Raw genomic sequence first — 13415 nt, forward strand, 5'->3', positions numbered from 1 at the left:
AAGACTGAGGGTAAGAGCTTACGCTGTCCACCATAATATCACGTGATTGGATGTAGTGCGAACTTCAATTGTTTAATACCGTGTCGAATGTATGATTAGCTTGACTTGCGACCTTGACCCAGCGTATTTTAGCTATCTGCTTTTCAAAGCGAGGTTTTCAGCGCCAAAATTATGTTAATTCTCCGTGAGGTGGGTACACGTGCTGTCGCAAGTTTGCTTCAAATTGTGATGATAACCGTCGTCTCGCATCTCCATACTGGTTGTCACGGCCTTCATATCGACTGTAGTTGTTGCTATCAATAAGTCAGAGATGAGATGGCTAATAGAATTTCAAATTGTGATGGTCCATTATTGTGCCACTGCATGCGCCATTTTTTCGCGGCTAGCTGCTGCTACACGAAGACTTCGAAACTCTCTTGTCATAAGCTGCCTTTTTAAGCGTGCCATCGGCTTTATCATTAGTATACAGTTCAGTTGCACAAGTCGCTTAAACAGCTCGCTTGTTGCCTTTTCTGCTTGCATGTGCTGGGCACGCTTATACCACATTGCTTAAGACCTTATAGTACTTTCAGCAGCAACATGTGCTCAGTATCGATCGCGGACCAGCGAGGGTAATACCATAACAGGACTTTGAACTTCCTGCTCGATGAATCTACTTTCGCGATGACCAGCATCACAAAAGGTCACTGCGGCATCAACTTGCTGGGCAAAGCTAGCTTACGTTCACAGCTAACAAGTTGATGAGCTCAACACCAAAGTGTAAAAGCCGCTGCGTTCGTGACGAAGACGTTGTAGTCGGGTAACGGGGTTACAAAATATGCGGTTCGCACAAGATGGTGTGACCGTACGTAGGTGTGAATTACGCAAGTTGGTGTAATCACATAGTGGTGTGGCAAAACCATTTCGAGAAGATACTACGTGGCAGGATGGCATATTAATTAGGTTTCACTATGTTAATGAGGAATCACCATAATAATTGGGAAAACCGAAGGTTCAGGATGTTGGCGGCTCTGCCGCAACTAAACAAGCAAATACAGTTTTAATTTTGAACGGGAGAGTTGACTTACTTTGGCAAAGGTTCTCAGTACTCTTGGAGGCAGCAGATTGCGATCCGCTGCACTCGTACTTGTTCTTATAAAGAACGTAAGGTCGGTGCCCTTAGCTTAGCTTCCTCTAAGCAAAGAGCTGCGGTAGCCCCGTATGCTATCTACGCCTGAGTCTTCACGACTGATTCTCTGTGAGGATGAAAGAATACCCCCATTTGCCCATAGGCATGCAGGACAGGCTTAATAAGCTGATGTCCCTGCTTGACTCTGACGGCGCGGAACACCTTGTTTTGCAAGGCCCCGAGGCGATAAGCGCGCGCCTGGGGGTGTTTTCAAGTTTTGAAAATGCTCTGTCAAGGTTTTACGGCAGAAGCTGTTGGCGGCAACTGCGTCCATGACGCCACTGTCGATGACGGATGACTCTTCTCAACACAGGCCGCCCACGGTGAGCGTTAAGACCTTCGAGGGTAAGGATGGAAAGAATCCACTGCTCTGGGTAAGAGAGGCTGAGATGGCTACGGTATCCGCCATGCTTTAGAACGAGCGACAGCGCATGGCGCTAGCTTCTTCCAAGCTCGGGGGGGGCAGGCAAGCATTTTCTCATGCCAAAGGGCTTAAAATCGAATACATTGCGCTGGGGCTTCGAACGTCAGGGCAACAAATTGGTGGTGATTGAGTTGCACTGCAATTGATGACCCCAATGCGTTTTGAAATTGGAGACACAGAATTAATATCCAGTTTTCAAGCCTTACTGATTTTCTAATTGACAACTGCTTTTAAGTTGCAATCTTTGGAAGCTACAAAATCAAAACCTCGAAATCCAGAAGCTCATTTAAGGCGATAATAGGTAATATATTTACTATATTGCCTGAAAGACACATACATTCAACAATGCGTGCGTTGTTCTCGTTAAATCGCAGACTATACGGGATCCTGGCCTCATTTTAAGTGTGTAGAAATCTATCTAATTAGGATTCATGTGTGTCCTCTAATTCAGAAATTGCGGTGTCGCTGCAATTGGAAGAAGATCAGAAAATAGCAGTTATGTTTCACACAGAGTTTGGACCAATATCCTCGTCAGCATTTTCTTCGAAAAACTACTTCGTGTTCAGTTTGAGACATCCAAAAAAATTGAGAGATCGCAAGAATTTTGATGAATTTTGGGAACACCTCCATTTAAAGAGCACCTGCCGTGCTATATCGACTAGATGAAGAGAATTAATTCGTACTATTTATTCTTTTTTCGAGTTAGGATCAATCTTGGCACGCAGAGGTATTCAAATTGCCTACGTTTACACCAAATCCAATAGTTGTAGAATTATATTTGCCGTCACTTGTGCTTTCTCTAGCTTATCTACAAAATGATCTGCAATCATTTTTGGCTAGCCGTCAGAGAAAGCTTTTAGAAAGTCATCATGTCTAATGGTGCTTCAAATCAACGAAGAAATTTGGATGGCCAAATTTTTTAAAGAAGATATAAGGTACAATCAAACAAGTAATTTAGTCATACAAAATTTATATTATTCTAACTACACTTCTTGCGATGTCAAAGTGTGCGACAATAAAGCAGACTTCTAGCGACTGCGTCTCAAACTGTATTGAAACACGGCTCGCCACTTACTACCTGATTATACTTGTGCAAAATACATACAGTGTCACGGCAACCTGGTTCTGAAAGATTTTCGAAATGTGAGTCGACAATTGCTAGATACGATATCTGATAAACGGGAATGAATGAAGATCCATGCATTCGGTCTCTCTCCTCGTATAGATGCATTTGTCGGTCAACTTAATACGAGGGGCTACGTCATTGGCATTTGCATTAATCCGCGAGTGAATCTGCCTGCACTTAGCGTAGACCTTTGGTTTTGTACTTTACAAACGAAAATCTTACTGTCAAACAAAAGATCTATGATGACTGGCGTTGAAAAGTCTTGCACCCGCATTCGTTTCGAAATCGGTCGTCATTTTGTTTGTCAAACATTTGCTCACAAATTCGACACCGATTGGAGAAATCAGATCTCGCGTTTTTGCTCGAAGAAGTGACAGGTCCAAGTAACCTTTAGGCTGTCACAGTGTCATATTAAATACCCGAATGTAAAGCTGCTAGTCTCAATGTTAATATGATGTGAAGATACACCCAATGTATGTGATAACTCGTTTTCAAACTGAAGATCTGAGGTGTTTGAAGTTCGAAAAGTGTTTGACAACAACACATTGACGTATTTTTATCAGATGAACCTGATATTAACGCGAGCAAAATCAGATCGACTTGGTTGTTGTTGCTACCTTTATTCAAGAGATATGTCTTGATTTGGAAGTCAAACATCTTTGCCTCTACATGATTGTCAAGCACGAACGCATGTTGCTCTACGATTGCTAATGCAGTCAATATAGCTTCTGAAGAAGTGCCCTCTTCCAAAAGCAACTCACGATTCATTCCTCATCCATCTCACTTTTCATTTCGACAACTCATCCGCAATCAAAATCGCAAGGAACTAAGACAAATGAAAATCTCTACATCAATCTTGATCGGCCTTGGTGCAGCTTTTCAAAACCTGCACATCACTGAGGTTGCAGGTGACAGTCATGAGGATAATGGCGATGCCAGCTTCAACAGTGATTCATCTGTTGTGGCCCCTACTTTTTCTCCTGAGACCAACGACACTATTCAGCAAGGTGATGTCGTCTCTAATATGTCGACATCAGACCCAAACGTCGGTGACGTCGGGTACTCCGTATTTCAAGCCCTCGAACCGCCGACCTACCTCTTCGAACATACTGACGCTATCATGGGCCTATGTCCACCACGATTTCTCGACTCAGCTTTGATCAAGAATCGTGCCATTCCGACTAACAATTGGTGGGGTAACATCATCGCTCATGACTCCAATGCCGCCATTCAACCCATTTGGTCCAACCCGTACTCGTTGCAAATGGTCGTTGACAAAGCTCCATTTGGCATGTCCGTCAGCTATCCCTATCGCAGCCGCTTTAGTGGTGGCAGTTCCGGCAATAACGGAGCGGTGAAATACTATGCGCACGGTCAAAATCGCGAGTTCCAATTTTCGGCTGTCGAGATTATCAATCAAAAGCCTAGTTTTCAAGTTGTAGATTGGGCCGACCAAGGAGTAACTGTGAAATTTACTGCTGCTTCATACGGTGGCACGATGGTGTCGGACTTGGTATCGGGAATGGTGTACTCTTCAATGAAATACTCAAGTCTTACCCCTCGACTCGTGTCAAGTGCAGCCATCTCCAGCATCAACGGTCAGCCTTGTACTGGGCAAATCCATGGATCAAAGTTTGAAATTGTTTATAACTCTGGTCAAAAGTGGGTCCTCTACGCGCTATCTAGCGATGGCTTAAGTGACAAAGATATCACTTTGACAGCTGACGGTCCGTTTGCTCTCAAAAGCACAGGCACTTTTGACGGTATTTTGCGCGTTGCACTCGCGCTTGAGGATTCCTGGCTACCAACGCTGGACCAACATAAGTCCTGTATCGTACAAGCTGCAACTATTGATTTACATGATGACACTTCATATGCTTTCAAATGGAAGACAGCGGGTGACTGCTCCTGTGGACTATTGCATTATGCTATGATACACCACTCTGAAACTATTGACAAGAGTAGCGGAGTCTGCCCGGTGGAGGGCATGGTGGCCTACTCGACAACTCGTGGAGCATATCAGGCTTTCACGACTCCAAAAAACTCGGGTGCACCTGTGTGGGAAATCAAAGAAACTCAACCAGTACCAGAAGACTTCTACCCGTCGCGCAAAATCACGTCTGACGTGGTGCAGCAGCAACGTATTGTCGACCACTTGCGTGGAGACATCAACGCTGCATGGTCCATTCCACGGGATGGCAGCTACTATTTTAATGGCAAGGCAGCACAAAAGTACGCTTCGCTCTGTTTAATCGCCAACGACCCAGCAATCGTTCGAGGTGACAAGAGTCTTTTGAATTTATGTCTGAATAAACTACGTGGTGTGATGGCACCTTTCGTAGCAAATAGTTGGACAAACAAACTTCAGTACGATCGGATCTATGGTGGTATTGTAAGCTCTCAAGGATTCAAAACCAGAGACCTTAACGCAGACTTCGGGAATACCATGTACAACGACCACCATTTTCACTATGGCTATTGGGTACACACGGCTGCCATCATTAATCGTTTGGACCCAAGCTGGAACGACCTTCCCAAGCTTAATTCAATAGTCAACCTATTGATTCGCGACGTTGCTAACTTTGATCCTAGTGACAAATTCTTCGCACGATTTCGGTCGTTCGATTGGTTCCGTGGACACTCGTATTCGCACGGTGTCACACCATTTGCTGATGGAAAGGACCAGGAGAGCACATCCGAAGACGTGAATTTTGCCTTTGGTATGTACATGTACGGCAAAGCGACTAAAAATGTTGCTATGGAAGCTATTGGAAAGCTCATGACACGTGTCAATACGCACGCTATCAAGACATATTTCTTAATCGAGGATGCCAATCAGATTCATCCTGACAAATTCCGTCCGAACAAGGTCACAGGTATATTTTTCGATAATAAAGTCGACTATGCTACTTGGTTCAGTGCTGAAAAGCACTGCATTCATGGCATCCAGATGATTCCTGTGTCAGCGGTAACCGAATACGTACGCACTAAGCAATTTGTCAAAGAAGAGTGGGAGCAAGTACTTAGTAAGGAGAGTATTGTAACGCGTGAAGACACAGGCAATTCGTGGCTTTCATTGCTCTACGCAAACTTTGCCATCGTCGATAAGCAACGAGCGTTGCGTGTTCTTCAAAAAGCCAAGATGGACGATGGTCTATCGCGTTCGTGGGCACTATACATGGCTGCAAGTTTTGCCGAGTAAGATAATGATCACAAGGCATAAGCTTTTCCTATCCATTTTTTCAATATATTTCATCATTAGACTCTGTCTATTCTTTTATGTGTATAATTCTTATACTTTGTATTTACTGGAAAAGATTACCATATCCATGTCCAAGTTTCGAGTTGTGCAATTGACTCAAGAAGCGCTTAAGATTCAATGCAAAGTGGATGATTTTGAACAGTGGGGAGCTCCGTATTTGACTCTGTCTCAATACCTGAAAAAAGAGGAGATACAACGCGCAACAACGTTTTCTAAACGAGGCTCCATTTTTTGGGCACTTGTTGACAAAAATGAAGATTGCGATGTCAAGATTGGTGATCCAGTGTTGTATTGTCATTGTGAAAGTCATCGCTTTGATTGTGTTGTGCGTCACAGCTCAGGGGAAATTGAACGAGGCTATTCGTATCACATTGGGTCGGTCTTTACGCTCCCGGTATATCGCAATCAAGGACTCGCAACTTATTTTATCACTGAAGTGGCCAAACAGTTGAGAACGTTACCAAATGCACTACTCTCAGTGCTTTACTCGGACATTGGACCAACTTTTTATGATAAACTTGGGTGGAAAGTATATTCGTCGACGATGGCAGTGTTAAGTGTTGGAAAATATGCGAATACTCGCAATGATAGTAGCGTAAAGCTAGAGTTTCTGACGTTAAAAGACAATCTGGACAAGTTGTTGAAAGATGATAATATTCGACTAGTCAACGAGCTGGCAAGTGATCGTTTTCAAAGACAAAAGGCATTTGCAATTCTGCCCACTTGTGACTCGATTGAATGGCAATTTTGTATTGGTGTGCACTTTGCCCAAGTTCGACAGTACAAAGAACTTCCAAGTTGCTGTGGTGTTGTGGCCAACAATGACGCTTTCATTGTTTGGTGTCATAATTTTAAAGAGTCAACGCTGTACGTTCTTCGGGCTCGATGGTCGAACGATAGCGACACATCTACAGAAATGATAAAGTTACTGCTGAATGAAGCGATAAAGGAAGCTCGCAGGTTTAAATTGGATAAAGTTGCGATTTGGGCTCCACCTTCGATCTTAACTAAAGCTGAGGTTTGTAGCCACTTTGAAATGAATGTCATCGAGCGTGAAGACTCGTTGTCAAGTGCTATGATGTTCAGTTCCGATAGCAGCAAAGACGAATTGATGCCTTCTCCTTACTGGTTGGCTAATGAAAAATATGCCTGGGTTTAAACGCGACACCAAGCTGCTTATCATGATTTCTCCAGAAGGATAAAAGTGAACATGAATTCAGCAGGAACCTCACGCAAATGTGTCATTTAAAGTCTAACAAGTAGCTCTTGATGGAGCTTGCTGTACCATCGCGTGAAGCGACAGTAGAGCAATTAGCCTTAGCAGTGAACCAACACTGTTTTTACGATTAGAGCTATATATTTGGAGAAATCTTTTGACATGAACAAAGATCAAAATCATTCCAAAAACCTTGTTACTCGCATTCGAATTTCGTCAGAATGTCGAATATTTTAATGTCTAGCCAGCGCTATTACTGTTGGAATCAGTGCATTCGCTTAGCCATTGTACACATACAATTGCATCTGCCAGTAACATAAGGCTTCAGATTATATAGAGACGTCAATACTTCATATAGAATTATGGCAAATCACGATCAAGTCTAACGCTTGAGGGGCTTGATTAAGTTCCTCAGCATTGAAAGGCTGCGTAAGCCTTTAATACTTGTTCTATTTATCAGTGGCAATACTGTTACACGCATCAATTTAAGATCGAATGTTGTTCTCGGGTAGCGAGAACAAATAGCTGTCAATTAGTCGAAGTTTCGTCACTGCGTAGGCGTTTGTCAAGTGGAGCCTTTATCACACACTCTTCGAAATCACAATGACGGTCTGCAGCACGATAAACCCACGTTCCATCGACACACATCCGAATGTCCCAATTGCATGCCTATAGGAATCGAAGACATGAGTACCAAATAATATATCGAGCAACTCTCGATTTTGCTCGTACCTGGGGATTATCTTCAGGTATAATCACTGAGCGCCATGCCGAAATCTCAGCAAAGAGGAAAAAGAGCATCGCAATGTTCAATCGAAATGATGCCAACACCATCATTGTTCCACTTATTTTTGAGATAGGCGGAAAAAATAAGGATAAAGTAACTTGAAAAACTTGATCACTTAAACTGCGGTATTCGAAGCACTCGATTTTTTTGAGACACTTTGGCCTATAGCAAGAAGTTCCAAGTCTCCACGCAGCTGTCGAACGAGCTGCACAATATTCTCTTCACCAGCGTGTTGCTGTGTTACTTCATGTATCACCTTCTCCATTTGAATACGGTGACGTCTGCATGCTCCTGCTAAGCTTGGAGTCCGCATAAGTGCCAACAGCACACGCAATCGACGAATCAAGACAGACGCTTGCTCCTGAGCCACCAAAAGTTCTTCCACAAAGGACGCAAAGATATTTGATTCGCTTAAAACTAGAGTGGAGATACAAGTTGAAACTAGCAATTGTTCCTGCTCGCGAGTCTCAATCTCTTCTGGTGTCGTTGACTGCTCTGGCAATCGCAAAGCAGTGTAGCAAATCAAGATTTCAAGACACAAATTTCTTAGGTCTTGTTCCATTTCCACAGGAATATCCGAGCGTTGGATCTCATTGTTGCGAGTAGACAGAGCGGATGACACGCACGTGCGGTAGAGTAGTATCAACGTATGCAGATCCGTTATGTTCTTTCCCTCACGTGGTTGAGCTTTCGCTAATGTCGGCGCCAGAATTGTCGCGAGTGAGTTGCCCAGATTCATTGCAACAAAAGTGCGACACACGTGATCAACAAGCTGCAGCTGCTCACGCTGTCGGGTCGTAATTGACACAACAGGAGCAAGTGCTGTACTGACGAGAAAGCTCACCATATGAGCGAGATCAATCTCGTGGCGTCGCTGGAATAAAATATCAATTAAGAACCTTTTGGCCTCATCATAGATGCGAGGGCTCTTGCAACAACTTGCAAGTGCACGCAGCAGAGACACTGGATATCGTGGAAGATGATAGAGAAGCGCAACAAACGTGACTTGATCTCGTTCACTCAAGGCATCAAAGCGGGACTTTGCCAACATTCTTTGCTTTTCATCCTCTAACATAGAAGAAGACGGCACCGCTGCAAGGTCAAAAAATTGAGACAAATTCGCTAGCACTTTCTCCATCTCGTCACCATTTTTCATATCCACAGGAAGCTGTTTAAACACAGCGATCAAGGCAAGTAAACTGCGCTGGCTCAACTCGATATGCTGAGGATTTAAGTGACTAAGCGAGTCGGCAAGACAAACCACCCATTGCATGACCATGGGCCAAGCCAGCTTGAAAATTTGATGGCGCTGTCCATGGAGCGCAATCTCGAGCTGCTCAACAACAAATAATGTGCAGCTACGGAAGCTAACGGACTTTGGTGTACATCGCACGTAAAATTGAGTCACAGCATCCAGCAATAGTCTTCGTTCACTTGCCAAGTTCTTGTAATCATGCCTATGTTGCAGCGCAGACGCCAACATGAGCGTCACGACTTTTAATAGAGGCTTAAGCACATTTTGCATACTGGCTATAGCACGAAGCTCGGCTGTTTCTTGGTACTTTGCGAGTGTAGAGACGACATAAGTGCACACACGTTGTTTCAATTCCTCACTCGATAGCTTATTCTTGTCAGTGCAAGGTGTGGAGCCAGAAAGGCGCAGATATCCACAAGCAAATGTTGCTAGTGCCAAATTCATGCCGTGCCATTTTGACAAAACATATGCACTATCCGAAGTCGCAAGAGTGGCACTAGCACTGGGAACAATAGGAAATGTCTCTGGGGCCAAAAGCTCCTCGCGTAGCTTTAATACGGTCTGGGTAAATTCGTCTTGTTTCATATTATCAGCGTCATCATGCAGCTGATTGGTATTCGCAGCTACCACAACAGCCGTACACTCTACAATGTACTGCATATGCTCAAGATGAATGTCTGAAAGATTGTCTGTTCCTCCTTCAATACACTCTAGCCATAATTCTAAAAGCACTGGCAAGAGCAACCGAACTTTGTCCTGCCACGTAGCATTTGCTTTGTCCCCAGAGCTAGAAGTTATGGATGCACCAGCATATAAATTTGTCGTCACAAAGTGCGGACTTGGGAATAGCAGCAGGGTCTTGGTCATCGGCACACGCGCCGATGGGGCCGTCACTGTTTTTTTCTGACTTGGACTTTCACTCAAAGATAGCAAGAGCTTATGCAATACTTTAAGTGCTGCAAATCGCAAAGCTAAAGCTCCAGAAGGCGCTTTTGAACTTTTGGTATTCTGCTTGGTCTTGCGGCTATCTCGTTTAGATTCTCCTTTCTTGCAGGTAGCGACCGTTGTCTGTAGTACATCGTACGTGTTCTTCATCTTTATTCCTTGCGTCTGCGCTGCACAGATCAAATCTCGAAAATTTTCTAGTAGTCTAGCTAAAACATCTTGTCCTACATCTTCTCGCAACAATTCGGGTGCGACATCCAAAAGCTCTCCGATAGACTTAAGAGTGTCTTGTCGTACGCCCACTTGGAGATGTGTCAAGCCACTGCAAAAGTAGGTTGTTACAAGTGTAGCAAAGGGAGCTATGACACTCCGAAGTACCACAAGTAAAGCTTTCCACGTCTGGACCGCAACTTCGCGCACAATGGCCTCTTCATCCTGTAGCGTGGGCAGCAAATGCTCAAGTATTACGGACGCATTCGCTCGCAAATTACTCGCAATTTTCTGGGTAGTCAATTCTTTGATGCCCTGTAGTGCACGTTGGCGCACGTGGGCATTATAGTGACCCACCTGTTGTAGCAATTCAGATAGTGCCTGATGCCGGTGCGTCAATTGAGTAACACCTGCTTTGTCCTGTAATATTGACTGCTCAAGCAGATTAATACGACGCGATGTAATGCCAACTTTTGTGACGTTGGCTGCAGGTGCGACGCGGCGGCCCACCTTGCGCTTGGGACGCTTAAAATCCGCCGGCTTCTTCTTAGCTTTGGTGGCGGTCGCGGCGCGAGACATGGATTCAAAATGATCAATTTTTACTGGGTAATATTTACAACACAATGAGTGGTTGAAATGGAGATGATTGGAGTAAAAAGACAGTACAACTCTGAAAAATGCGTACAGCACTTAAGTTAGACCTCAGTATCACGTGCATCTTTAACATGTTGGAGAACCCTGCAACGATTCGTACATAACTTTGACTCAACGAATCAACGATGAGCAATCCACCAGACACACAACCCAGGACCAAAACCAAGAGCCTCGTAAGTAGATAGGGCATATCTTTCTAGTCGCACGTCAGATTATAAAACACTTTTATTTTTAGAGACAAGAAAGCGTATAATTTAAGGTGCTAGGTATGTAACCCTCGAATCTATAAAGATGTTCTCGATATCGTTCCGAGTTGAAAGAGCGAACAAACTACTTATATTCATATACACAGCAACTCCGTTGCAAAGCGACACACTGACCATCTTTTGCCGTCCTTTTCTCAAATTTATGCCTCTTCAAGATTTAAACGTTTGCACGCATTTTTTTTACTTTGCGCAAGATGTGCCCAATTCCCCGTAGCTGAAGGCGGTATGCAGCGGCGCTGCCGTAGCTCATTGTTCAAATGAAGCTAAGGTCACCGACCTCACGTACTTTACAAGATTCAGTACGATTGCAGCGGAGCGCAATCCGCTGCCTCCAAGAGTACTTAAAACGTCAGCCAAGGTAACTGAAGTCTTCCGCTCAAAATTGAAGCTGTATTTATTGTTTTAGTTGCGGCAGAGCCGCCAATTTCTAAGGCCTTAGATTTTCCGAATTAATATAATAATACCTAGCTAATATAGTAAAACTTAATAAATTTGCATTACTACTGGCAATCCTGCCACGTAGTGGCTTCTTGTAACGGTGTAGCCACCCCACTGTCTGATTACACCAACTGGCGTAATCCACACCTATGTACGGTCACATCATCTTGTGCGACCCGCTCTTTCGTACAAGAGTACGTATAACCCCGATACACAGTAAGACTTTCCGGAATGTGGCTGACGACGAAGCCTGGTTCGTGACAAATGAACTAGCCCTGCTCAACTTATCTGTCGACAATCCAAAATGTCTCAGCAACTCTCAAACAGATCACTGACTACGATATAACGATGTGGGATTGGTTTTGAACAACTGGATTTGGCATTTTATCGTGCACTTTGTATAAAAGAAGCTTTAACAAACAAGTCCGCGCTAGAAAATCTAAAGAGCTTGAGTTCAAATGCTTTCACCAAACGCAACGCTCGAGAGTCTCTACCGCAACTTGCGGTTTAGTAAGCTCTACTATCTCCTGATTATAAAAATGGTTAGTGTTACTTATACTTAGCACGAATTCATACATCATAGCTGGTGAGTGCCACCAGGAGAGTACCGACCGCTTCTGGCTTTGCTTCCAACGAATTACACAAGCTTACCATGCGTATCTTGTTGTCTCGATGGTAGGAAAGTAAACAGCTCGGAGTACATTCTCATTGACGATACACATTCAGAAGAGAATTGGCGTTAAGTGCCACCAAGTGGGGTTGTTGCACAGTGGAGGCTGTGACTGAAAGATGCTGCATGATTCATACACAAGGGCTTGGTTTGTACGCTCTAGCTAAGAGCGGGACCGATGGCCCCTCAAGTATCATCGTACTTCTTTGCTCTTTATAATTTTCAAGAGTGATATGTATTCAGAATTCAATCTATCTAAGCTAATACTAGACTTACCGGTTTACTATCCTCGATTCAAAAACTGTATGCGTTGCATGAGATGAGAGCAACGGCTCACGTTTCCAACAGATCTCTCTTGTACGAAGTCACCACCCTCATCATTACCAATATATTAGTCAATCTGATTTGTGCACAGTCGCACAAGTAATCATTTTGTGCATTCATTAATTTGTAAGATGTATCTTGCGCAATTGCACTAAAAAGCTCCTCGGAGAGCATTCCGCTGAAATGCATTACGTAGTCTGAAACAAGGACAGAAACTAATATGATTAGAAAAATTATGTATTGAATTTTTCATTTCTTGTTTTTAAATCGATTATCATTAACTTTAAGAAATATTCGCATTGATGTTCGCACGAAAAGTTTGTTAGAGGAAGAACTGGGATACAAGCAACCCATAGTTGGATATTGTGAGTCAAGCTTTAAAATATAGATTAAGATCACATGTGTCTCCCAGTAATATTGTCGATGTGTGTTTGACGATATATAAAACAATTACACACAGCGATATGTCAGCTTTAGAGCTCTATCTATGACGGTTGCTTATCATAATTTGCAAGTCCTGTATTGACAAATGCAGACATTGTAGCTTGGTCTGTCCGTAAGGATTATTTATAATGCATAGTGATAAAATCATCATCCATTCTTCACTGACCACTTTTAACGCGGCTCAATGAGGGCGTTCACATGAGCTGAAGCAGGTCCCTTACAGGTT

General features: G+C 43.6%; 5 protein-coding genes across 5 annotated transcripts; 2 read left to right on the plus strand and 3 right to left on the minus strand.

Moving 5' to 3' along the window:
• Positions 1-296: 296 nt before the first annotated feature.
• On the minus strand, positions 297-546 carry PHALS_04484 (uncharacterized protein; the record flags this gene model as incomplete). Its single annotated transcript, XM_024722298.1, has 2 exons — positions 297-392; positions 481-546. The coding sequence occupies 2 exons, from the start codon at positions 544-546 to the stop codon at positions 297-299; spliced, it is 162 nt and encodes a 53-aa protein (XP_024573388.1).
• A 3007-nt stretch (positions 547-3553) lies between these two features.
• Positions 3554-5920, plus strand: PHALS_04485 (endo--beta; the record flags this gene model as incomplete). Its single annotated transcript, XM_024722299.1, has 1 exon — positions 3554-5920. The coding sequence occupies one exon, from the start codon at positions 3554-3556 to the stop codon at positions 5918-5920; it is 2367 nt and encodes a 788-aa protein (XP_024573389.1).
• Positions 5921-6047: 127 nt separating this feature from the next.
• On the plus strand, positions 6048-7139 carry PHALS_04486 (Acyl-CoA N-acyltransferase; the record flags this gene model as incomplete). The annotated part of the gene is made up of 1 exon (XM_024722300.1): positions 6048-7139. One exon carries the CDS (start codon positions 6048-6050, stop codon positions 7137-7139), a length of 1092 nt encoding a protein of 363 aa, XP_024573390.1.
• Positions 7140-7724: 585 nt separating this feature from the next.
• PHALS_04487 (uncharacterized protein) lies at positions 7725-8033 on the minus strand (the record flags this gene model as incomplete). Its single annotated transcript, XM_024722301.1, has 2 exons — positions 7725-7865; positions 7929-8033. The coding sequence occupies 2 exons, from the start codon at positions 8031-8033 to the stop codon at positions 7725-7727; spliced, it is 246 nt and encodes an 81-aa protein (XP_024573391.1).
• A 65-nt stretch (positions 8034-8098) lies between these two features.
• On the minus strand, positions 8099-10972 carry PHALS_04488 (Uncharacterized conserved protein; the record flags this gene model as incomplete). The annotated part of the gene is made up of 1 exon (XM_024722302.1): positions 8099-10972. One exon carries the CDS (start codon positions 10970-10972, stop codon positions 8099-8101), a length of 2874 nt encoding a protein of 957 aa, XP_024573392.1.
• Positions 10973-13415: the final 2443 nt, after the last annotated feature.

Source organism: Plasmopara halstedii (assembly GCF_900000015.1).
Source record: "Plasmopara halstedii genome assembly, contig: Scaffold_262, whole genome shotgun sequence".
Lineage (NCBI taxonomy): Eukaryota > Oomycota > Peronosporomycetes > Peronosporales > Peronosporaceae > Plasmopara > Plasmopara halstedii.